This window comes from Polypterus senegalus, chromosome 18, assembly GCF_016835505.1.
Source record: "Polypterus senegalus isolate Bchr_013 chromosome 18, ASM1683550v1, whole genome shotgun sequence".
NCBI lineage: Eukaryota > Metazoa > Chordata > Cladistia > Polypteriformes > Polypteridae > Polypterus > Polypterus senegalus.
This window is the reverse complement of record NC_053171.1, coordinates 75,553,167-75,579,220: the sequence shown is the minus strand read 5'-3', so window position 1 is coordinate 75,579,220 and position 26,054 is coordinate 75,553,167. Positions and strand designations below refer to the sequence as shown.

Below are 26,054 nucleotides of genomic sequence, written 5' to 3'. Positions count from 1 at the left end.
CACATTTTAAACAAATTCTTTTTGGAATACATAGGGGACAACACTTGCTATTTCACATACAAAGGGGGTAACATATTCTCAACATCCCTGCATATTTACAAGTTTGAGTAAAGTCTAGTGGGGTAACTGTTAAAACTTTAAAAGCAAGGGAGAGATGTGGTAGATAGCCTTTAGCTATGGATGCCATGTTCATGTACCTCATCTTGTTATATCTTCACCACAAGTGAGCATACATCAAGTGTAATGCAGTCATATCTCATATATTACAATTCATGTAACCAAATATTCAAGGAGTAATGATATGAACAATGTTGAAATGTCCCAGTTCCTGGCTTAGTATACCAGATGAGTGACTAAGAAATGAAGAGAGGCACTAAGACTCGAAGTGAAAGTGGAACACATGATTTTAACTGGTGTGGAATCTATTTATTGATGCCTGATTTTAACTTCCACAGAGCACTCGTCGTTTTATTGAAATGTTTATTTATTGAAAAAAGAATCTGCACTGCACTTTGTTGGACACAATCCACTTTATAATCTCTCGTTGATTTGTGTCCTCATTCGCCCTACTCCATCTCAGTGTATGATGTATCGATGACCCAAGTTCAAGGACAGGCTGCAGGCAAACCATACATCACATGAAGGTGTTAGGTTTAATAAAAAATTAACTTTAAGATCTCAAAACACCTCCATTTCAGGAAACAGAAAAACTAGAACATTAAACTGAACAAACTAAAACTGACTATTGTAATGCTCTATCATCATGTTGTTCAATAGTTCCGTTACTACCCTGCATTTAATTCAAAAATATTGTAGCAGGGATTGTATCAAGACATAGGAAGTAGAACTGTAACACTCCAGATACTAAACTGATTCAGTTACATTTAGATGCTATTGTGAAACCTCTATTTGACACAAATTAATGAAAAATGTACCTGCCCATTTACATTTAGAATTTAGTAAGAATGAAGTAGACTTATCCAAAGCATCTGGTTATTTCATCATTGTTTGGGTTTAATTGGGCTGAACTGATGTTTGGTTCAGCTGCTAATGAACATGGCTCCTTTGCGATATCTGAGACATTTAACTGTAAACTATGATCTCTTAGACAGCTTTCCTAATGCATCAATGCGGACTTATTTCACCATTATAACTACTGTAGTCAGAACAGGGTAGCAGCATAACAAGGGCAAGAATGTGATTTCAGATTTCTTGATCTTACTGTAACACAGTAGCTAATCACTATCACTTATATTTCTAATCATTATACTGAACTTCTGCCTTATCACTTCAGTGGTCTTGTTGAGAAGAAGAGCTTCAGTTTTTATGCCCTCTGTCTACCTAGTTGAAAATAACTCAAAATGAACTCCAACTTCAAGTGGGGAAAAAAAATATTTAGCTTTATGAGGATGAACTCAGAATGCCACTAATGAAATATATTGTTCATAGAGAAACACAGCAGTTCCTTGGTTTCCTATGACCTTTGCTTTTCACCCTTCTCTGTACATTAAAAATAGAGCTGTTTAAAAGAGCTTGCAAAAGAAAACTAAATATTAATTCAAGTACCTGGCTTATCTCACTATCTGTTGACCGGCCTCTCTTTTTATCATCTTCTGAATTTTCCTGCAAAAAACAAACACACATACAAATTAGGTCCATAAGTCATTTTGACTGTGACACAATCTTCATAATTTTCTATATACCACTACAATGGATTTGAAGTGAAGGAATAATTACATAATTGAAGTGTAGACTTTCTGCATTAATTAAAAGGGTTTAACAGAAATACTGCATGAGCCAATTAGGAATGACAGCTATTATTATACATGCCGCCCAACCCCCCATCCCCATTGCAGGTGCTCAAACGTATTTGGACAATTGACTCGCAAGCTGTTCCATAGCCAGATGTGAGCAGGTCCCTCATTGTTTCATTAACTGTTAAAGAGGTAGAAGGTCTGAAGTTGATCCAAGTGTGGAATTTACATTCGGAAGCTGTTGCTGTTATCTGTCAATATGAGGTCCAAAGAGCTGTACATGCAAGTAAAAACGGGCCATTATTAGGCAAAGAAAACAAAACAAACCCATCCGAGGGATGGCGGAAACACCAAGTATGTTCAAATCAACCATCTGGTACATTCTTAAAGAGAAGGAACGCACTGGTGAACTCAGCAACATGAGAATATCTGGACAACCATGGAAGACAACTGTGCTGGATGAACGCAGAATTCTTTCCATGGTGAACAAAAACCAATTCTCGACATTTAACCAAACCAAGAACACTCTGGAAGGTAGGCCTATCACTGCTAAAGTCTAACATCAAGAGAAGACTTCATGAAAGTAAATACAGAGTTTTTACCACAAGGTGCAAACCATCGATAATAGTCAAGCATAGGAAGGAGAGATCAGATTTTGCCAGAAAATATGTTTAAACAACATATTTGGACACAGTTTTCTTTGGACAAATTAAATTAAGGTCAATATGTACCAGAATGATGGACAGAGAAGAGCATGGAGAAGACAATGAACAGCTCAGGATCTACAGCATACCACATCATCTGTGAAACATGGTGGAGGCAGTGTTATAACATGGGCATGAGTGACCGACAATGAAAGTGGGTCACGGTTGTTTTAAGTTGCAAGATGATTTCTGAATTGTACAGGGCTACACTGTCTGCTCAGATTCAGACAAATGCTGCAAAACTGATAGGATGGCACTTCAAAGTACAGATGGACAATAAACCAAAACAAACTGTGACAGCAAACCAAGTACTTCCCAAGCAAATAAGTTAAACATTCTTCAATGACCAAATTAGTCAACTGACCTAAACCCAAATGGACATGCATTTCACTTTTTGAAGATAAAACAGAAGGTAGATAAATTCCAATGAACAAACGGAACCTGAAGACAGCTGTACCAAAGGCCTGGTAAAGCATCAGTGGGGTAGAAACCCAACATGTGGAGAAGGCCATGGGCTGCAGACTCCAGGCAGTCATTGACTGTAAAGGATTTTCAACCAAGTATTGAAAATTACCATTATATTCAATATAATGTTAGTATGTCCAAATACTTTTGAGCCCCTGAAAATGGGGGGACCATGTATAAACTTTTCTAAATGGCTCATACCATATTATAACTCCTTAAACTAAACTGCATGTCTACACTTCAATCACATCTTGATTGCTTCATTTCAAATACACTGAGGTGGCGTACAGATCCAAAATTATAAAAATTGTATCTCTGTCCAAATACTTTTAAACCTTTTCTTTATATCAGACATGAAACTCCAGGACTATACAATATAATTAGGGATGTTCAATTTACATTACAGACAGGCAAATCAGATCCTCTTACCGTTGTACAGGTAGCTGGACTAGGAGGAATGGGTGAACTAGATGTCGTTGATGTCGGCGTACTGCTAGACTGGTTGAATATCTCATCCTCCATGTGGGAGTGGCCAGGAGGCGATGTAGCCACCAAGGGCTGAGCTGTACAAAAGTGAATGATGAAAAAAAGGTTTATTTTCAATCTTACAAATAATGCCTTTCTGTTTGTTTCCACATACGAATTTGTGGACTTGTCCTCATTTACTTTAAAAAGCAGAACTCATTTCTTCACTTTCTTTCTTCATTTTGGGCATTAATTCTTTCTACATTTCTAACTGCCAAATAATTTACCCCATATTCTTTTAATAATATATAAAGACTGAAATTCAGAAGCTACAAACACCAAACTGTCTGAAACAATTTTAAGAAAACATAAAATAAGCTACAATGACTGTAATACATATTTCTCATTAAAAATGTAGACACATTTTAATATTAAATTTGAAGTAAGAAACCAATAGAAGAATAATTTAAATAAGAAGAGAAGCTTAACTTTACTGGGTTAATTGCAATGTTAGAAGAGTTAGAAAGCAGGTCCTATAAGCTTCACATCAGATAATACAGTATACTAACACTGCACTAATTCTAGTCACATACAAAGTTTTATTCCCACTGTACTGGAAATTCAGCACATCTTCTGGAGGTTTATAAAATTGTATTTTAATTTGCCTTAACTTGCATAAAGCAAGTTACTAGCCTTAATGATAGTGGCTAATACTATAAAATGTTGACTTTTTGGTATTAACCAATTTCTGTTTTTTTGGCTTGTTTTTCCTGTGGTAAATATAATGCTAAGGATGCTACAGAAAGATTGCAAAAGAAATTTTCTGTAATTATAACTTAAACTCAGGAGAACTTTTCTTTTATAGGCCTGTCTGTACATCATCATAGCTGTTTAAAAACCACAGGGAACATTACATGCAAATAGCAACACAGGATGCTTATTACATTAAGATAAAACTGACAGGAAAATCCTGTCTGGGACTGTGACCTTAGCATGGTAATGTTGTTTACATGCCCTTTGAGCTAAGTACCAACAAAGCACGGGCCTGCCATAGATTTAAACTAGATAATATGATGGAAGAGGACAGGTCAGGCAAAGAATGATCCTAAATGGATTTGTAAGAAACTTCACTGTAATATAGCATCCGCCAATTCTGGTGGTGATATTCACTGAAGAATGTCTTTTGACTGAATGAACAGTGTAGCCTGTCCATCTCAACCCAAAGAAGCCATGTTGAAAAGTCCACGACTCTGACTCCAGTAAATCAATAATTGCTTTTGACTCCAAAGCTCTGGTCACTCAACAGTCTTTGCACCTAAAACCTATTGTTTGCATCCCAGAGTTTTCTGTTCTCTGTTGTGGATGACACTGGTATTTTGGTGCGTATTTATTGAAGAAGACAACCGAAGACCTGTTAGGCATTTGCTTCCCTACACACTGTGATTTTCTTATCCTCTTTCTAGGCAATCTGTCACATGGTTTAACATGCATTCTGTAAAAACCAGTAGAGCGAGATGTTTCTTCAAAAAGCCGTTTCATTTTGGCCAATTTTGAACCCAGAACTGAAATTTAGGAATGCCGATACCTCGTAACACAAGTGAACAGGACAACAGGTTTCAGCTGTGCTAATGCAATTACTAAGGTTTCTCTGTTAACCAATTAGTATTAACATAACTAATTAAGGATAAGCTATGGGAGTTTACCAATAGGACATGGAAGGAATTGAAAATGCGGCTTTGCAGAATAATAAGTTAAAAATCAGTCATTTCAAACAGTAATAGCCAACATACACTCTAGTAATGCCATGGATAAATTTTTATATCAATTTAATGTTATCTTGATATTTTTTTTAAAAAACTATCAATTTCTAATAAAAACATGCGGACCCATAAATTGAGGAGTCCGAGTTGAAGTTGGTGGTACCATAAATTTAGGATTCGGATTTGGAGTTGGAGGTTATGTGTATGAATGCCACAGCCCTGTGAGACTGAAAGTCTTGTGTTTGATAAATTCCGACAGGTTAAACCTTGCCAAGGGAAACTAGATCTTGGGACAATGACATTTCATATACTAGTGCAGAAGAAGCTAGAGTTTTTGATTCATGCTGAAAAAAAAGCAAGACCAAGTCAAAATCAGGAAAGGAGGGTGCTCTAAACTTTTGTATAGTCAAATTCTACTTCTCATCCATATGTCTGAAGAATTCATGGACATGAAGTCTGGATGGACCATACTGAAGGCCTCAATAGCACAAGAAAGCACAGGCTTAAACTCAATTGGTGCTGGTCACTGAAGCAGCCTTTGAAGTGGTTTAGAGATGGTAAAGGACAGGGAAGTTACAGATTTAATGAAGTATTTTTTCCATGCAATGATAGCAAAATGATCTCTGAAACTGGCCAAAAGGCAGACAAAGAAGGTCAGTAATCAAAACAAATAACCTGATATGGGAATGATGTTGGAAGTCTACATAGAGGAAGACATTATCTGAAAGGTTCTGACAAACTTAGGAAATGTGGGCAGGATATCTGACCGATGGTGGGGAAACTGACTATGCAGATATTGTTAGGACAATGGAAAGAACAATTTAAACAACTACAGATCATATTGGTGACACCCTTTGTAAAGGAGGCAGTAGCAGAAATATCTTATTAGAAGCTCATAAAACCAGTCATGTTCGGAGACTGCATATTCTCACTCTGTCTGTGTTAGCTTTTCTAATGGGACACTCACAAGACTAAAGACAAGCAAGTAAGGTTGACTAGCAATTCTTAACTGGCCTAGTGCAAGAGGGTATGAGTGTTTGCATGAATAGGCCTTGTGACAGACTGGTGCCATGCTCAGGGATAACTGTCGTCTTGTGCCATGTACTGCTGAAAAGGCATGTCATGCCCATGATGGCAAACAATATTAATCAGATTCAGGAAATGGACAGATGGCTAAAAAAGTCTATTTCTGTGGTTAAAGTCACTACTTTAAGTGAAAGAAAATTCCATTGAAAAGTTGGTGGGAAATTTATGGTGATCCAGAAAGATGTGCTAATGCGAAAGGTGCCTCTTAATATGTTTTAGATGCCAAGAGATCACACTCCTCTGTCTCCAGGGGAAATATTTGCTACGGTATTGAAAATACAATTTTGATTAATATCTGAATTATGAATTTACAGAAAGCACCATGGATTCAGTTCAGTGCAGTGCAACATACTGTTGTCCTTGCACAGGAACCTAAAAGAGAGTTATTGGAGTTTGCCAATAACATCTGCACAAGTTTTGTACATGTGGACAAGGTACATTAATATGTATATTAATATACCTGAACTAGATTACTAACAAGAAAGCTGATATTTTAATTGTGATTTGAGAAATGCTTGCAGTGTTTCGTTTTGAACTAGACAGCAGTGAAATGTCATTTTAACGATCACAGATGCTTACTTAATAGTAAACTATCAGACATATTTACAGAGATCCTCGGAATGACCTGCTGATAAACTTGTACTTGTGATTTTTAATACATTCCACAGTTTCTTTTCTGAACAACAACATAATAATACAGAAAAATATATAATATAGTGATAAAAATGTTAAGCCAACTTTACAAAGCAAACAACTAGCTTATTTTAGATGCTGTATGTGTTGTGATGAGAAATTATGCCATTAAAAATGAACTGAGAAATTATTACACGCAAAGGTTTACAAACCTTTGATGGTTAAAGAGTTACTTAAAATTATACTTGAGCATGTCTTCTGAACTAAAAACAACTCTAAGGATGAATTTCTTAAAAGTACTTTACCTCTGAATTAAAATGAAGCTTTCCAGATTTAGCTAGATATACACACACCACTAAAAGAGCAAAAGGCAGCAGAGAACAACTACAACACATCTGGCTTTTAATAGACTTTTAAATTATACCACAGCAGCAGAACATGGTCTGGTGTAAGTTTCCTTACAGAAAGTCATGTCTAAACAAATCTAGTCAGCTAGTATAGCATAAAAGTCTACTATAGCACAGCAACGCCATGTTAGTATGAGTCTGATAATTACAAAGATATAAATGCAGGAAGACGTACGAATGTCTTCCAGGTCAAGGTCATCATACAGGAACTCATTTTCTTCAAAGTCAGGATCCTGCGAAGAATCTGCATAATATTCAACATCATCCTTGATTTTGCGGATGGAGTCCACCTGGATAGAGTCATTGTCCAGCATACGTAATATCGTTTCCAGCATGCGAATGTGATACCTGTGCTTCTCAATAAACCTCTTCAGCTCCTCAATCCGGTCCTGTTTCTAAGAAAAAGGGGACAAAGAAAGAACACAAAGAGGATTTGATCAATATAACTCTGAATCAGCTTAACAGTATAATGAATACACAGCAAATAACATTTTTTTAGAAGCAGTATTTTGTACAATTTTGCATTAAGGGATGTTAAGTGTTCAAGAAAAAAAATCTTAGAAAGGAAAGATTGTGCAGTAGTCATATATTTTATTAATCAGTCTTATTTTTTTGCTGTATTTAATATTGGTTCCTTGCCTTCTTGGACCAAAATGACCTTAAAAATGACACTGGCACTCCATGACCTTAAACTGGTGAAGCAGATTAGAGAATGGATGAATGGAGGGATGTACTTTTTGAGCAAATAAATGAGAACAAATTGACAAAAAAGATTTGCAAAGCACAAGCACAACTCAGCATTAATAATATAAATTAATTTGTTCGGTGCATCATACTAGAAATGATACGTAACCCTAGCACTAAGTACAATTCACTGAAAATTACCATGCAAAGCTGAAGATAACAAACTATTTAAGTAAGAAATTAAAAAAATAACTGAAGTATAACAACCTAGCAAATTATATATAAAACCTAATGTTTTACGGACTGACAATTCATTTTGTATGAAGATACAAAGCTCATACCTTTAAATATATTTTTAATGCCCTTGTGTATGTTGAATAACCATTTTGATGCCAGCTTAATGATGGCACCTAGCTCCAGTGCTAATTGTGGCCTTATCTGAAATAATTTCCTATAACTCACACCTCCTTATTCATATGCCAGCTGACAAAGTTGAAATTTCTTTAATTGTGAATCAAGCCTGCCAATCTCATGTCATAATAGTTATTTTAGAGACAAAAAGTCTACAAACTTATTTAATACCTAAAAACTCTCCCCATATTGTAATTATGTGATGAAAAAGCTAGAAAAAGATAAAAAGTTTCTTCATTTCATTTAGTTGGTATTTATGATCATATATTTCCCTTCTTATGTTTTGGTAGTACAAATAATAAAATCTTGTCTGTTTACATCCAGAATAGTATTTTTTCAAAGGCTTTAGGTTCTGGAAAGAACTGCCTTATGGGTTACATTCTCCTTTGTATTTATTATATTGCTGCCAACATATGTTCATATGAACACATTACTATCTATATATCCTATATATCTCACACAAATGATTACAATGTGGTACGAAAACAATTGTTCATGAATATTGCAGAAATACAGCTACAACGTACAAGCTTTTTATGGATATTGAATGATTCATGCCAGTCATTCTCTGTATTTGTGCAGAGACACCAGTTACCACATTAGCATTATACTGAATCTTTTTAAATGTTGAATCTGTTTCTTCTGTGTTGATCATTTCACCCTGAATGTTACTAGCGACTTACACTTCCATCCAATCTCCTTTCTGTTCTTGCCCATCTTAGTTAAATTATGTATATCCATGGACTACACATGAAATTTTTTCAAAAAATAATTTACACAATTGCTCCATTTCATCTCTATATATAATCTTCATTTAGATCTTGATCTTTGTTTGTCCGTGAATGAATTAGAAGAAGAAGCACTAGATGGCAGCAGAGAGACAGCTAAAACATAGGCATTGCATTAAGAATCTCCTCCAGGCTTATACTACTGAAGACTGTATTACTCCAGTCACACCTCAAAACACAGACATTCAAACTAAACAAATTGTTGTGCTTTAAATTAACTAAAGAGATCTTCATTTAGATCTTGATCTTTGTTTGTCCGCAAATTCCACGCATGCGTAGACCACCTTCCAGTTTAGTACGTTGTTGTTATTCACGGATGTCAACAATGTGCCGGAATAACGAAAGGAGTGGTGGACAGTGTTCAGCTGGTTAGCTCCTGACGCCTGGTTAGAGAATGAGATTGCAGAAGATAAAAGGTACGTGCCTACGTAACATATGAATGAAAGAAAGACAACGTAGCAGCACGTTCCGGAAATTATTATTGTTATGTTGTAGCCAGCGAGTGCTGCGCATCTCACAGTTGAACTGTGGCTTGCTCACGTCAGTGAAGTGATCCCTATTTATGCTTTAAAGAGCCTGGATACCTATGTGTCCCCATTTTATAACCATTGCTCTGTGTATATTTCCTTACTCTTTGGATTGCCACAAAGGGACCTGTGAGATTGGAGAAAGGTAAAGAAGACATCGTAAGAGGAAACGATAGCGTCGTGAAAACGAGAGGGACTGTGAACGGACAGAAGCAGAAATGCTCCTACACCACCACATAATTACTATTCGGACAGTGTTTCCGACTAGGCCGTTCCTATCAAATTAATGTCCAAGGGTTTTCTTTTGAAATTTTGTTTCCCTTATAAAAAATCATAATGCTGTGCGACGAAGGGCCCAGTTCACGACTGGTAGCCGCGTTTAAACAGGGAGCCCTTCACAGACAACTTTAACACACGCAACGTAGTTGGACGCACATGGCTAGTATAATAAAAAAGAAAAACTACAGAAAATAACCAGAAAACAAACAAATGAACCCACAACCATCAATAGCCTGTAAGTGTCAATTTTTGCAACAACCATGAGCACTTTTTTGCACACCATTAAAGTTATTCAATATTTAATAAGAGCGTTGCCTCACAAATGTCATCTCTCTATTATAAAAAAAAATCCTAAAGAGAAACAGTAGGGCGATGAGACGTGATCTTCACGTTAAGATCATGGAAGACACTTAAAAGACCCGCAAGACTAAAGAGATTGGCCACGGAGCGTCTCGCAGGGACCTTAAACATGAGACTTTGTGCCAAGAGACTGACCCAGGTCCGTCTTGTCACGTCCTACTTACAACCAAATAAAAGCACTGGCAGCAACACACTCAGTCGTGTTTTGGCTTTGCGCACACACAGATCCAGGGCTCTCAGCGCATATAAAGCATAGAAGGAGAATACGTTATAAATGAAATGTAGACAACTAAACGAAGAAGAAAGCAGCGCGGCGAAAAGAGACAAAAAAAGAAAAAGAAAAAGAACAATCTAGGTGCAAATTCAGAAAATACTGAAAGTAATTATCAACAAGAACAAGTAGAATTGAAAAAAAAAAAAGCATTCCAATCTGGATGTTGGCCCTATACACATGCAGAGCACATTAAAGATTATGAAAGTAATGATAAGTAATTATCAGACCGGAACAAGTGGAATTGGAAAAAAAAAAAGCACTTACAATCGGGATGTTGTTGTTATATACATGCAGAGCAGGTTAGAGATTATGAAACCAGTGGAATTTGAAAGGCTACAAAAAAAAAAAAAGGCACGATACACATGTGGAGAAAGTTAAAGAAAATGAAAGTGGGAAAATTACAAAGTATAAAAAAAAAAAAAAGAAAGTAAAGATCGCAGTAGCACAAACAAACGGAAATTATTACTCGAAAAAGAGAAAACAATCACCACGGAACAGGTGTCATTGACACAAAAGCAGGATAAAGCGAGGTCAGAAATAAAAGACACAGTAGAAAACAAAGTAAAATGTCATAAAGAGGTTAAAAAACAAGGGGGTCAAACATATGCAGAGCAGGTTAGAGATAATGAAAACTGGAATTCAAAAGGCTAAAAAAAAACGTAGGCGCGAAACACATGTAGAGCAAGATACAGAATATGAAAGCAAAAAAAATGACAGTGTCAAAACAAAGAAAGTAAACACTGCATTAGCGCAAAAAAAGAGAAATTACTCTGAGAAATAACAAAAAGGCTAACAGAGATCGAATATATGGACCTAGGTGATATGTCAGAATTATGTAAATATTGTAAGGCTTTGAAGTTTATGTCAAGAGAATTTCAGAAAATGGAATTGACCTCACATGTATTTATTGGTTACTTTCCAAAAAAAATTATTAACTGCTGATGATGTAGATCGGTTTGTCTGTGCTGAAATTCCAAACAGAGAAACCTATCCTGAATTATGGTACAAGGTCATTAAACACTTGTCTCACTGACCTCATTAAAAAGATTCAGCACGTTGGGACTCGAAAGATTCCAAATATTGTTTTTACAGAAGTTCTGAAATAAAAGTGGAACTAATGAAATAGCAACAATTCAAAGAAAAATACAACCTTAAAAGTGTGTATCCGGAAAAACAAAAAAGGGGGTTGGCGAATGAAGCGAGCAGAGGGCGAAGCCTCTAGTTTTATAAATAAAATAAACAGAAGCCTCCATCTCATTGATACATATTTCTACTTAGAAATTTTGTTCTTTGATGTTCCCAGTTCAATGTGATCCACTACAGATTACTAACTGGCTGCCTCATCCATATGTCAACATGGCTTCTAATTTAAAGATTAGATTATACTTTATTTTTCCAAGAGGAAATAACAGTTTTTACAGAAGCTCCCAGAAAAATAAATATAATAAAACAAACAACAACCCCTACAGAACACACATAACTTCTGGCTTGGATAACAGAGAGATGATGCTGTCAATAACAGGCTTGTATAAGACAGTAAGACAATGGTCAGAGCTGCTCAGATTGTACCACTGGTTTATGTTTAAAGTCATTAATATTTGGAAACAGTAGGTCCATCTTGTATTGTCCACGACTGAAACATGCCTAATGGATACTTATTTCCATGTTTGAAGTTACCAGTGTTCAGAATAATTCATCATTAAAATACTGGTACAGAGTAAATCAGTGACAGTCGATGGCCATTTTAAGCCTTAGGTAATGAGGTGTGAGGATGACGCCCCTTCGCATCCATAGCAGGTAGTTATCAGACTTCGACAACCTGTGTCAACAGGGGTGTGAGTTCCCCTTGGTGTCTGGAGCATGTGCCCCTTTAGTTACATGATCCTTGCCCCTCTGTGTACATAATACAGTCTTTACAGAGTCCATCAATCCATCCATCCATCCTCTTCCGCTTATCCAAGGTCGGGTCGCGGGGGTAGCAGCTTAAGTAGAGAAGCCCAGACTTCCCTCTCCCCGGCCACTTCTTCCAGGAGAATTCCAAGGCGTTCCCAGGCCAGCCGGGAGACATAGTCCCTCCAGTGTGTCCTGGGTCTTCCCCAGGGTCTCCTCCCGGTTGGACGTGCCCGGAACACCTCACCAGGGAGGCGTCCAGGAGGCATCCTGATCAGATGCCCGAGCCACCTCATCTGACTCCTTTCGATGCGGAGGAGCAGCGGCTCTACTCTGAGCCCCTCCCGGATGACTGAGCTCCTCACCCTATCCTTAAGGGAAAGCCCAGACACCCTGCGAAGGAAACTCATTTCAGCCGCTTGTATTCGCGATCTCGTTCTTTCAGTCACTACCCATTGCTCATGACCATAGGTGAGGGTAGGAACGTAGATCGACTGGTAAATTGAGAGCTTTGCCTTACGGCTCAGCTCTTTTTTCACCACGACAGACCGATGCAGAGCCGCATCACTGCGGATGCCGCACCGATCCGCCTGTCATCTCACGCCCATTCTTCCCTCACTCGTGAACAAGACCCGAGATACTTGAACTCCTCCACTTGGGGCAGGATCTCTCCCCAACCCTGAGAGGGCACTCCACCCTTTTCCGGCTGAGGACCATGTCTCGGATTTGGAGGTGCTGATTCTCATCCCAGCCGCTTCACACTCAGCTGCGAACCGATCCAGAGAGAGCTGAAGATCACGGCCTGATGAAGCAAACAGGACAACATCATCTGCAAAAGCAGTGACCCAATCCTGAGTCCACCAAACCGACCCCTTCAACACCCTGGCTGCGCCTAGAAATTCTGTCCATAAAAGTTATGAACAGAATCGGTGACAAAGGGCAGCCCTGGCGGAGTCCAACTCTCACTGGAAGCGGGCTCGACTTACTGCCGCAATGCGGACCAAGCTCTGACACCGGTTGTACAGGACCGAACAGCTCTTATCAGGGGTCCGTACCCCATACTCCCGAGCACCCCCACAGGATTCCCGAGGGACACGGTGAATGCCTTTTCCAAGTCCACAAAACACATGTAGACTGGTGGGCAAACTCCCATGCACCCTCCAGGACCTGCTAAGGGTGAAGAGCTGGTCCACTGTTCCGCGACCAGGACTAAAACCACACTGTTCCTCCTGAATCCGAGGTTCACTATCCGGCGGACCCTCCTCTCCAGAACCCCGAATAGACTTTTCCAGGGAGGCTGAGGAGTGTGATCCCTCTATAGTTGGAACACACCCTCCGGTCCCCTTTTAAAGAGGGGACCACCACCCCGGTCTGCCAATCCAGAGGCACTGTCCCGATGTCCATGCGATGTTGCAGAGGCGGTCAACCAAGACAGTCCTACAACATCCAGAGCCTTAAGGAACTCGGGCGATCTCATCCACCCCGGGCCCTGCCACCAAGGAGTTTTTTGATCACCTCGGTGACTTCAGTCCCAGAGATGGGAGAGCCCACCTCAGAGTCCCCAGGCTCTGCTTCCTCATTGGAAGGCATGTTAGTGGGATTGAGGAGGTCTTGAAGTACTCCCCACCGACCCACAACGTCCGAGTGAGGTCAGCAGCACACCATCCCCACCATATACGGTGTTGACACTGCACTGCTTCCCCTCCTGAGGCGCCGGACGGTGGACCAGAATCTCCTCGAAGCCGTCCGAAAGTCGCTCTCCATGGCTTCTTCAAACTCCTCCCATGCCCGAGTTTTGCCTCAGCAACAACCGAAGCCGCTTTCCGCTTGGCCTGCCGGTACCTATCAGCTGCCTCCAGAGACCCACAGGACAAAAAGTCCTATAGGACTCCTTCTTCAGCTTGACGGCATCCCTCACCGCCGGTGTCCACCAACGGGTTGGGGATTGCCGCCACGACAGGCACCGACCACCTTGCGGCCACAGCTCCGTTCAGCCGCCTCAACAATAGAGGCACGGAACATGGCCCATTCGACTCAATGTCCCCACCTCCCTCGGGGCGTGGTTGAAGTTCTGCCGAGGTGGGAGTTGAAGCTACTTCTGACAGGGGACTCTGCCAGCCGTTCCCAGCAGACCCTCACAACACGCTTGGGCCTACCAGGTCTGACCGGCATCTTCCCCCACCATCGAAGCCAACTCACCACCAGGTGGTGATCAGTTGACAGCTCCGCCCCTCTCTTCACCCGAAAGTGTCCAAGACATATGGCGCAAGTCCGGACACACCACAAAGTCGATCATCGACCTGAGGCCTAGGGTGTCCTGGTGCCAAGTGCACATATGAACACCCTTATGCTTGAACATGGTGTTCGTTATGGACAATCCGTGGCGAGCACAGAAGTCCAATAACAAAACACCGCTCGGGTTCAGATCGGGGCCATTCCTCCCAATCACGCCCTTCCAGGTCTCACTGTCATTGCCCACGTGGGCATTGAAGTCTCCCAGCAAAACGAGGGAATCCCAGAAGGTATGCCCTCTAGCACCCTCAGAGACTCCAAAAGGGTGGATACTCCAAACTGCTGTTCGGCGATACGCACAAACAACAGTCAGGACCCTTCCCCACCCGGCGAGGGAGGCCACCCTCTCGTCCACCGGGGTAAACCGCAATGCACAGGCTCGGGGGGCAATAAGTATGCCCACACCTGCTCGGCGCCTCTCACCGGGGGCAACTCCAGAGTGGTAGAGAGTCCAGCCCCTCTCAAGGAGATTGGTTCCAGAGTCCAAGCTGTGCGTCGAGGTGAGTCCGACTATATCTAGCTGTAACCTCTAACCTCGCGCACTAGCTCAGGCTCCTTCCCCTTCAGAGAGGTGACATTCCACGTCCCAAGAGCCAGTTTCTGTAGCCGAGGATCAGACCGCCTCCGGCCACCACCCAACTCACACTGCACCCGACCTCCTTGGCCCCTCCCATAGGTGGTGAGCCCTTTACAGAGAGTGTACCCCTAAACTTTTACAAATGCTGTCCCTAACAGACTGACCAGCTAAGGTTGCGCTCATCATTCCAAATTTTTGGTAGTGGTGCCCATACCTAAATCCACCAATAGAGGGTCAGCCAGAATTATGCAACTTATTTTCCTGGACAGTGCCAAGGTAGAATTTAGTCTGCACTTAAAATGTTTTGATCAAACTTTTTAGTTTTAATTGTGCTGTGCCCCCTTTTTTACCACTCCACATTCACAAAACCTCTAGTCCCATTCTGTTTCTTCCACACAGTCTGATTAAGCCCGTCCACCAATTAAAGTTAGCACCTAAAATAAGGGCTCTAAACCAGTTCTTTGCAACACCCAAAATATCACAATATCTGAATTTGCCGTAACTCGTTATAAGATTTAACTTAAATGAAAGCAACTGAAAATGTATCATTATATGAAGTCAGGCCAGGTCTGAATCATTTCCACCTTACTTTTAGCCTTGCTCCAGATTTGTGCCTCTTCCGTCTCCAGACAAGCTTCTAAGTTTTACCTTTGCTCAGAATAGTCACCCTTTCTATTTTAGAATAGGCAGCTCCTCCGATAAGGGGTAAAGTAACAGGGCTATTTAGGTGGGGGTAATCCTAGGTGAATGCGATGTTTAATAAACCCCACTTCACATTCCTTTGTGTCTTTTATACAGTTAGGTCCATAAATATTTGGACAGAGACAACTTTTTTCAAATTTTGGTTCTGTACATTACCACAATGAATTTTAAATGAAACAACTCAGATACAATTGAAGTGTAGACTTTCAGCTTTAATTCAGTGGGTTGAACAAAAAGATTCCATAAAAATGTGAGGCAACTAAAGTATTGTTTTTAACACAATCCCTTTATTTCAGGGGCTCAAAAGTAATTGGACAAATTAAATAACTGGAAATAAAATGTTAATTTCTAATACTTGGTTGAAAACCCTTTGCTGGCAATGACAGCCTGAAGTCTTGAACTCATGGACATCATCAGATGCTGGGTTTCCTCCTTTTTAATGCTCTGCCAGGTCTTTACTGCACCAGCTTTCAGTTGCTGTTTGTTTGTGGGCGTTTCTGTCTGAAGTTTCGTTTTTAGCAAGTGAAATGCATGCTCAATTGGGTTAAGATCAGGTGACTGATTTAGCCATTCAAGAATGTTCCACTTCTTTGCTTTAATAAACTCCTGGGTTGCTTTGGCTGTATGTTATGGGTCATTGTCCATCTGTATCATGAAATGCCGCCCAATCAATTTGACTGCATTTAGCTGGATTTGAGCAGACAGTATGTCTCTGAACACCTCAGAATTCATTCAGGTGCATCTGTCCAGTGTCACATAATCAATAAACACTAGTGTCCCAGTGCCACTGGCAGCCATGCACGCCCAAGCCATCACACTGCCTCCACCGTGTTTTACAGAAGATGTGGTATGCTTTGGATAATGAGCTGTTCCACGCCTTCTCCATATTTTTTCTTGCCATCATTCTGGTAGAGGTTGATCTTGATTTCTTCTGTCCAAAGAATGTTTTTCCAGAACTGTGCTGGCTGTTTTAGATGTTCTTTAGCAAAGTCCAATCTAGCCTTTCTATTCTTGAGGCTTATGAGTGGCTTGCACCTTGCAGTGCACCCTCTGTATTTACTTTCATGCAGTCTTCTCTTTATGGTAGACTTAGATATCGATACGCCTACCCCCTGGAGAGTGTTGTTTACTTGGTTGGCTGTTGTGAAGGGGTTTCTCTTCACCATGGAAATGATTCTGCAATCATCCACCACTGTTGTCTTCCGTGGACGTCCAGGTCTTTTTGCGTTGCTGAGTTCACCAGTGCTTGCTTTCTTTCTCAGGATGTACCAAACTGTAGATTTTGCCACTCGTAATATTGTAACAATTTCTTGGATAGGTTTTTTCTGTTTTCACAGCTTAAGGATGGCTTCTTTCACCTGCAGAGAGCTCCTTTGATCGCATGTTGTCTGTTCACAGCAAAATCTTCCACATGCAAGCACCACACCTCAAATCAACTCCAGGCCTTTAATCTGCTTAATTGATAATGACATAATGATGGACTTGCCGACACCTGCCCATGAAATAGCCTTTGAGTCAATTATCAAATTACTTTTGAGCCCCTGAAATGAAAGGATTGTGTTAAAAAATGCTTTAGTTACCCCACATTTTTATGCAATCGTTTTGTTCACCCCACTGAATTAAAGCTGAAAGTCTGTACTTCAACTGCATCTGAGTTGTTTCATTTAAAATGCATTGTGGTAATGTACAGAACCAAAATTAGAAAAAAGTTGTGTCTGTCCAAATATTTATGGACCTAACTGTATTTCCAGATGTTACAGACATAGAAAGTCATCAGATCTTTTACATTCACTGTGTGATATTTCTCAGGTTTGTCGCTTATCTTAAACACAGTTGAGGCAGGTCAGCGCATGGGTTTGTTGTGACTGCACTGTTTCTTCAGTTTAGCTTATAAATTCATTAAAAAATGTACTTTAACGAGCCACAGACCAAATCTTAACATTACTAATTAATAACCTTAAATATTTACATTAATAATTAAAAACATTAATAATTAAAATAAAAAGAGAAAGACAGCTTCTTTTAAAATGCTGCCACCTTACTCTTCTGCATGATCCTTGACTGTTACTGTATTATAATATGAACCTCTAAGCAATGAGCTTAAGTCCAGTTTGCATACTGTTGCATGCAAAGCTGTAAAAATGTAAAAATGCTATTTGTATTTAGCATTGTAATAAAGAAGAGAACATGAACATTTACAGCTGAAGCAAAAAGAAAAAAAAAATTATGCAAAGTTTTATTTAAACTCACAGAAAAGCCCACTCAAAGGGAGTAAAGTAACACTTATTGCAATGTCAAAAACATTAGTTTAGAAATCTATGCGTGTCTTTTAAAACTGCAAGCTTAAATATCACTCTTAATCACTTTAAATCTTAAATGAATTCTAAAATTGACAGTTAAATATAAACAAACAGTGTTTTGTTTTTTTCCCCTCACTTTAATTTCCACATCACATTCCTCCAGACACATTGTGCTGTATTGCTGAATTTTACAGAACAATTTTTGCACATCACTTCTAGGAGCAACCCATTTGTATTTGTAGGTTAATTTGTAATGTCAAGCCTCCTAAACACACACCTTTCATAGGGAATTCTGGGAAAGATTTTCCAACTCCTGTTGCTCTGCTCTTGGATCTAACAGCATCATGAAAGGCCATTTTGCATCTAATATCCCTAAATTACTACTTTTATATGCTCTGTTAAACATTCATGCCAGTATGCAAAAACTGGCTTCCTTTTCACATTGAAAGAAATTGAAAATAACACCTATATTTCAGATGTTCTTTTTGTTATGATAAGCACAAGCAGTTTAGTTTCATATGTCAGTCCTTGGCCACCTGTTCCTGCCTGCTGCATTCGACTGGCTTCCTGCATTAAAGTTCGATTCCACTGTATCATCCACCAGCTGAGGTTTTTTCCATGCTTTACCTTAAACTTTTGTTCTCTGATATTAAATTAATAGTTCATGGTTTTCAAAGATTTTCTATTTGGGAACAGCAGATTGTGAACCTGTACAGCACAAAATGGGATTGTATACATCATTTGCTAATGTTACTGTAGACAGAACCAGACTTCGGTTTACTAATATGTCCATCCTTTTTACTGCAAAAAATGCACAAGTCAATAAAAATATTGTACTTTTTCTCCATCTCTTTCATTTAGTCATAATTTTATAATTCTGGCCATATCATAATCCTACAGTATTACTTTTCAACCTAAATTTTGCATTTGTTTTCAAATCATTTCTGTTGTATTAAGAAAAGATATTTTCTCAGAGGCATTTTAAGTTTTCTAAATGTAATTTACATTTTACTTAGTATAGTTGGTCTTACTCTCACTGGCTACTTTATTAGGTACATTTGTTCAACTGCTTGTTAATACAAATTTCTATTCAGCCAATGCCATCATATTTTTCAATTGGAAATTGAAAAAAATATTAACCTATTGTATAATAAATGGTGGAAGTCTCCTTGGATAAAGGTGTCAGCCAAAAGAGTAAATATAAATGTACAGAGAACAGTCCAAAAAAGGGAAAATATCCAGTGAGCTGCAGTTGTCTGAGCGGAAATGCTTTGTTGATGCCAGAGTTCAGATGAGAATGGTCAGATTGGTACGAGCTGATAGAAAGGCAATAGTATCTCAAATAACCACTCGTAACAACTGAGGTATGCTGAAGAGCATCTCTGAATGTACAACACATTGAACCCTGAAGCAGATGGGCTACGGCAGCAGGAGACCACACTGGGTACCACTCCTGTCGGAGTAACAGGAAATGGAGGCTACAATTCACACAGGCTAACCAAAATTGGACAACAGAAGACTGGAAAAACATTGCCTGGTCTGATGAGTTTTGATTTCTGTTGTGACATTCGGTTGTTAGGGTAAGAATTTGGTGTCAACAACATGAAAGCATGGATCAATCCTGTCTTGTATCAACAGTTCAGGCTGGTAGTGGTGGTCATGTAATGAAGTAGGGAATATTTTCTTAGTATACTTTGGGCCCCTTAATACCAACTGAGCATTGTTTAATTGCCACAGCCTACCTGAGTATTGTTGCTGACCATGTCCATCTCTTTATGACCAAAGTACCGATCTTCTAATGCGCAACTACCAACAAGATAATGTACCATGTCACAAAGCTCAGATAATCTCAGACTGGTTTCTTGAACATCACAACAAGTTCACTGTACTCAAATGGCCTCCACAGTCATCAGATCTCAATCCAATAGAGCATCTTTGGGGTGCAGTGGAATGGGAGATTTGCATCATGGATGTGCAGCCGACAAATCTGCAGCAATTACGTGATGCTATCACGTCAAAAAGGACCAAAATCCCAGAGGAATGTTTCCAACATGTTGTTAAATCTATGTCATAAAGAATTACGGCACTGCTGAAGGCAAAAGGGGGTCAACCTGGTGCTAGTAAGATGTACTTAGAGTGTCCAGTGAATGTATGTTTACTTTCTGATGCCTTTAGCACACTCTAGTTTAAATGTTCCTATATGTTTCTAGATATGTTTATTCCTACAACATTATCACAATACTGCCCTATAGAATTTGAAGATGAATGATTCAATGTAAGCTATTTCACTAACTCCTTTAGAGAAGAAAAAAGTGCATTAGTAAAACTGTTTTAAATTGCAGTTATTTCAGTTGAAACTATGTACAGTACTAACAGTATATACGGAAAGGATTAACTGTAGTTTGCCTGAATTTTCAAATTTTCACAAAATGTAGGTATTATTGTTGATATATAGTAATTACATTTTCATGCTAAAATGTATGCTTGCTCCACTTTAGAAACAATGTAACATTTTGATGGTTTCTTAAAGTGCAGGCTACGAGAAAGATTATGCATTCTGTATGATGCAAAACTGATCAAATGGTTCAGTTAATATTACTAGCCATCCCGCGGCGTACCATACGCCGCATAATCAGGACGATTTTTTAATGATTTTTAAGCACAGGGAGAAAATTAACATTTGAAAAATCGGTTATGTAATAAGTCAGCAAGAAAAGCAACATTGTAACAATGCACGGAACGAACCAACACACAATCGTCCGTGACTGAAAACTGGAGGACCGCCATCGTGCCTTGTCCTGCCAGACGGAAGGATGCGAGTACACTGCGCTCAGGCGCGTGTGGAACGGCTCCCTCCGTCATGCTAGTCTGCTGATATGTCGTTCAGTATGCACTGCCCGCTCATGTGCCCACCTCCAACTCGTCACTTAAGTCGTTGTCGTCTATGCACAGTCCAGATGCACATGAGATTCACGTAGTCATTGCCCTGTGCGGTTTTGGCTGCTTTTCTATATATAATCCACAGAGACACCCGACCACAGTAGTAGCGAGGTGGGAGGGGGGTGTGCACAAAGGGTAGGGACGCAACCAGTGGGAGCGTATGAGTCACACTTAGTGGGAATTCCACGGTTTGCAGCCCGAATGGGGTTCAACGGCTTACCCATGCCTCTCTGCGCTGGGTAGACACACGCTCAATCTCATGCATAATTATTAATTGAATGCTAAACACTTCTGGAAAGACACGGTTGTCTAAAACGGGTTGGTGTGAGAATACAACAGTAAGTGAATGAAAAGATGGAAATCTGGAGAGAGCAAAATACAACACAATAGTGAAGTCGCGGCATAACAAACGCCGCATAATTATTTATTGATGGTTGAACACTTCTGGAAAGACACAGTTGTCTAAAAAGGGAGGGTCTGAAGATACAACAGAAAGTGAATGAAAAGATGGAATTCTGGAGAGAGCAACATATAATTGTCCGTGAGTGAAGAAGACGCATGTTTGTCGCGGATGCGAATTGCTGTATGTAGCGTGTAAAACAGTTTGCTATGGTGCACGCGGTCATGCGTCGTAACCAAAAACTTGATTTTTAAAGACTGCTTACTTCATTGTGTTTTAACCTCAGTTGGAAAGGATTGTTTTAAGGATCCCATTGGATACCCCTCGCAAACCGTTTTACACGCTGCATACGGCGATTCACCTCCGCGAGAAACATGCCTCTATGAACAGTCAACGTGGCTCGGAGGTGCCAGGAGTTGGTGGGCATGGCTCCTTCCTGCGAGCGCCATAGGTGTCTCGCTTGTCGGCGGCTCAGTGAATCCACGCCCCTTCCGCCGTGCTTTCCATGGTTGTCTTGCCTTAGTGAATTATATATATAGATGTTGGTTTATTTAATACACAATTAATATTCTTATTCCACTAATGAAAGCATGTTTGTGGATATGTTTTTGCATTCTCCTCTTATCCTTTTCCCATTATTTTGAAATTATTCCTTACTGAATTGTCACCTGTCCTTTACTCAGAATTTCATACAAACTTGTAACAGGTGCCACATGTGCTATTGTCCTGTTGTCAGTTTGCAGCTCCTTAGGGTGAACTTCAAGAAAATGGGTTACTGATAATACACCTTTAAGGGGGAGGTCACAACACAAACAGAACGATTGGTGCAGAAGACTTTTAACCAGAAAAGACAGGGAGAGAGAGAGAGAGAGAAAGAGAGACATCGTGCGGTGGAGCAAGGAGAAGCAATGAGGTAGCGCCAAGAATACACCTGCTGGAAGGAGTGTTTTTTTTTCCTCACTCGGCGATACAAGGGAGACGCGTCTCTGAAGACAGACTTTTTTTGGTTTCGCCAGGGAAATCAACTCTTTGGATCAGCGTATTCAGTGAGGCTTCCACTTTACATCTTGCTTAAGAACTGTAAGGACAATAAACAAATTTGGGAAAATGGTTTCTCTTAGGCGAGAACATCTCACGCCCTAATCTGTGAAAAGTTGTTTTGATTCTATGTTAGGTACTTGTTTTTTTTTTCTGTCTATATGTAAATATATACGAGGTTGGCAGAAAAGTAATGAGACTGATTTTTTATTTACCAAAGTTTTTATTTTTTTCAAACATCAATGTTATCCCCTTCAAAGTAGTTCCCTTGGGCAGCTACACACCGATGGAGACGTTGTTCCCACTGTTAGTAGCAGCGCTGGAAGTCTTCAACCGGTATGGTCTTCAGCATGTCCTTTACACTCTTTTGGATGTTTTCTAAAGTCCCGAAATGACGTCCTTTGAGGACATTTTTCAGTTTAGGAAAAAGGAAAAAGTCACATGGACTGAGGTCAGGTGAATAAGGGGGCTGGGGAACCACAGGAATGCCTTTTGAGGTCAAAAATTCTGTTATGGAGAGGGCAGGTTTTCGGCACCATTTTGGCACAGACCTTTCGCATGTGCAAATGTTCAGTCAAAATTTGATGAACGGTAAATCTGTTCAAATTTAATTGTTCACTCAACATTCTTAATGTTAAACGACGGTCTGATCTCACAAGAGTGTTCACACGTTCGATGTTTTCATTGGTTTTTGAAGTTGAAGTCCTCCCTGAACGGTGTTCATCTTCAACGTATTTTCTGCCTTCCAAAAATGATTTGTGCCAGCGAAAAACTTGAGCTCGGGATAAAGAATGTTCCCCATAGGCCTGTTTTAACTTTTCAAACGTCACACTTGCTGTTTAATGGCACACCGTTGCTCCAAATTCCGCTGTTCAATTTTGTGTGACGCACAACCAAAAACACAACTTCGCTAATAGCAGTCACAAAAATCACGTAGTTAACAGAAGGAGCTGAAACTCGCACTGAGCTATGGGAGGGTACTGATACACGTGCTCTATCAAGGACAACAGCGCAGCGTTGCCAGATCGCTTGCAGTGTTGCCAGTCTCATTACTTTTCTGCCACACCTCGTATGTACATATTTTTTCCTCTTCTTCATTGCTGTAATGCTTATTGTTTGATGCTGAGCTGGGGCATGTGGTGAAGGGTCAAATATAAGGACGAGCATTGGGGACATGTTACCCTGAAAGATTTTCAATAGCAAACTGCTTTTCGGTAGCAGTTTTATGATTGTGCAGCAACCCAGGGTTTAGTTGTTGTCCCAGGGCGGCGGTACAAACTGGAACTATGTTTTTGACATAGCATACACTTTGCTAGAAAAAAAACATTTGATATAAAACCAACTCTTTCATGTCTACTAAGCACCTTAAGGTCTCTTAACCTGTTAGGAAATGAAACAGTTTGAGCTAAAGACACTTTAGGGCTAAAGCATAATTTTTGCTTTCCATCACTGTATCAGCATTTTCTAATGCTTTTAAATCTGTGTATATATTATGCATTATAGCCTTAGGAGCTGGACTAAAGACTGACTTTTAGTAGTAATATCTTAACTTTCTGATGATATTTGAGGTTTAAGTTCTAGTTTACCATCATCAAACCAATTTATCAGTATCTTATAAAAATAAGAGACTATGTGTACGAGTCAGGAAGAATTAGGGAAATTCAAATATAAAGACTGAGCAAAAAGGAGATATTTGACAATAGTCAGAGATGTTCAAACATTGCAAAATTTTAACTGTTTGAAGAAAACTAACATTTTGGCCTCTAAACAGTCTTTTAGGACATGATCATTTCAGACTGGGTATTCCTCCTACAATTAACATAAAATAATTTACAGAATATGAAACATTACAGTTTGAGTAAGTCTTTATAAGGAAATACAAAAATGTTTAGCAAAAGATGATTTACCAAGTAGTAGAATTTTCTTCATGTTATTACATTTTATTCTAATTTTGCTAGCTAGGCAACTGTTAAAGTGAGAAAAGTTGCTGTATAAAATGTTTTATTTTCTCATGGCAAAGACATTATTAGTGTGTTCAGTTCTCACTTAAAGTTTGCTTTGCAATGAGTGTAAATAAAGCTCAATACACATGTCATCAAAATGTTTTAACAGTGCTGATTTTGTCACTCTTCAAGGATTAACACATTTGTACTAATATATGTGAATTACAATTTTCTATGTTGACGTGTTATTTCATAAATACATCAACATGGAAACTGAACAATACAAATGACTTTAGTGGATTTTCCACTATATTTAAGGATGGGTCACAAATGACCCAAAGATGGGGCAAGGTAAAAACTTGTTAGAAGCTGTACAAGTTATGGGAATTCAATGTTTAGTTGTTTAGTAATCGGGGAAAATATAGGAAAAGTTAGTTTCATCCTGAACTGGTGAAACTTAAGGTGCTTTTACTGATTTCAAGTAGAAAACTAGGTCAAATCTGACCCGATAAATTTAAAAGTTAAAAGGTACTGTGAATACCATATAAGTGTCAATCAAAACTATAAACAATTATTATTTTTTTCACATTTAATATTTGGATCTAAACTGCTTTAGACACATGCATGGTTTCCTTTTTTACATGAAAATGCCACCAAATCGCTGTGAACAAAAAAATACTGCCAAGACTCTATATTTAAATTTAATATTCACGATTTCCTTTTGCTATCATAAACATACCTTACAAATGTCAGAGGAATGTTTTCTAAAATCAAAATGTTTGATGCTGTGAAATGGACATATTCAGAATGTTTTAAGATATTCCATGTTAGGATGGTGTCTTCTTGACAAATGTGCAAAGTAAAGCATCAGTTAGCACTAGCAACCTGACCTGGATGGGTCTGAAGTACTGAAGGGCACAATAATGCATAAACTTAAACTCACTAACACATGATCAATTCGGAGATGTCAATTAACCTAATTTGCACGTCTGAGATTTGGGAGAAAAAAAAGAAAAAGAAATCATATCTCAGAAGATAAATGTAGACGTGAAGAGAATGTGTATATTCTTCACAAATGGCGGCCAGTCTGAACATCAATGAGATACCTCTGGAGCTATCAAACACCAATGATAATCATATAACTACCTTGCTAGTGTTTGATATTTTCACAGAAACAAAGATAATTAAAGTAAGCAGGGAATCGTCAGTTCAATTATGTGATAGGTATTGTTCAATTTGAATGCTAAATATTAGAACACACAAAAAGATCTTCAAAACTGCAAGAGCACCTCTCCGCCTTGACCAAGAACATAGAGCTGTCTGTCCCTCTGCATGAGTCCACCTACATACTACTCAAAATTAACATAAAAATATA

The 26,054-nt window shown here is 39.3% G+C and overlaps 1 protein-coding gene across 3 annotated transcripts in view; it reads right to left on the bottom strand.

Annotated features, from left to right (window-relative positions):
* Window positions 1-26,054, bottom strand: part of cnot3a (CCR4-NOT transcription complex, subunit 3a) — a 120,373-nt gene that overhangs the window by 17,687 nt on the left and 76,632 nt on the right. For 2 of the 3 annotated variants that reach the window (XM_039741670.1, XM_039741671.1), the window contains exons 8-10: window positions 7,450-7,669; window positions 3,353-3,486; window positions 1,567-1,623 (exon numbers count right to left, since the gene is read on the bottom strand). In XM_039741670.1, the coding sequence (XP_039597604.1) occupies window positions 1,567-1,623; window positions 3,353-3,486; window positions 7,450-7,669 (411 nt within the window). The remainder of the gene's footprint in view (window positions 1-1,566; window positions 1,624-3,352; window positions 3,487-7,449; window positions 7,670-26,054) is intronic. The other variant, XM_039741672.1, reaches the window with a different exon arrangement.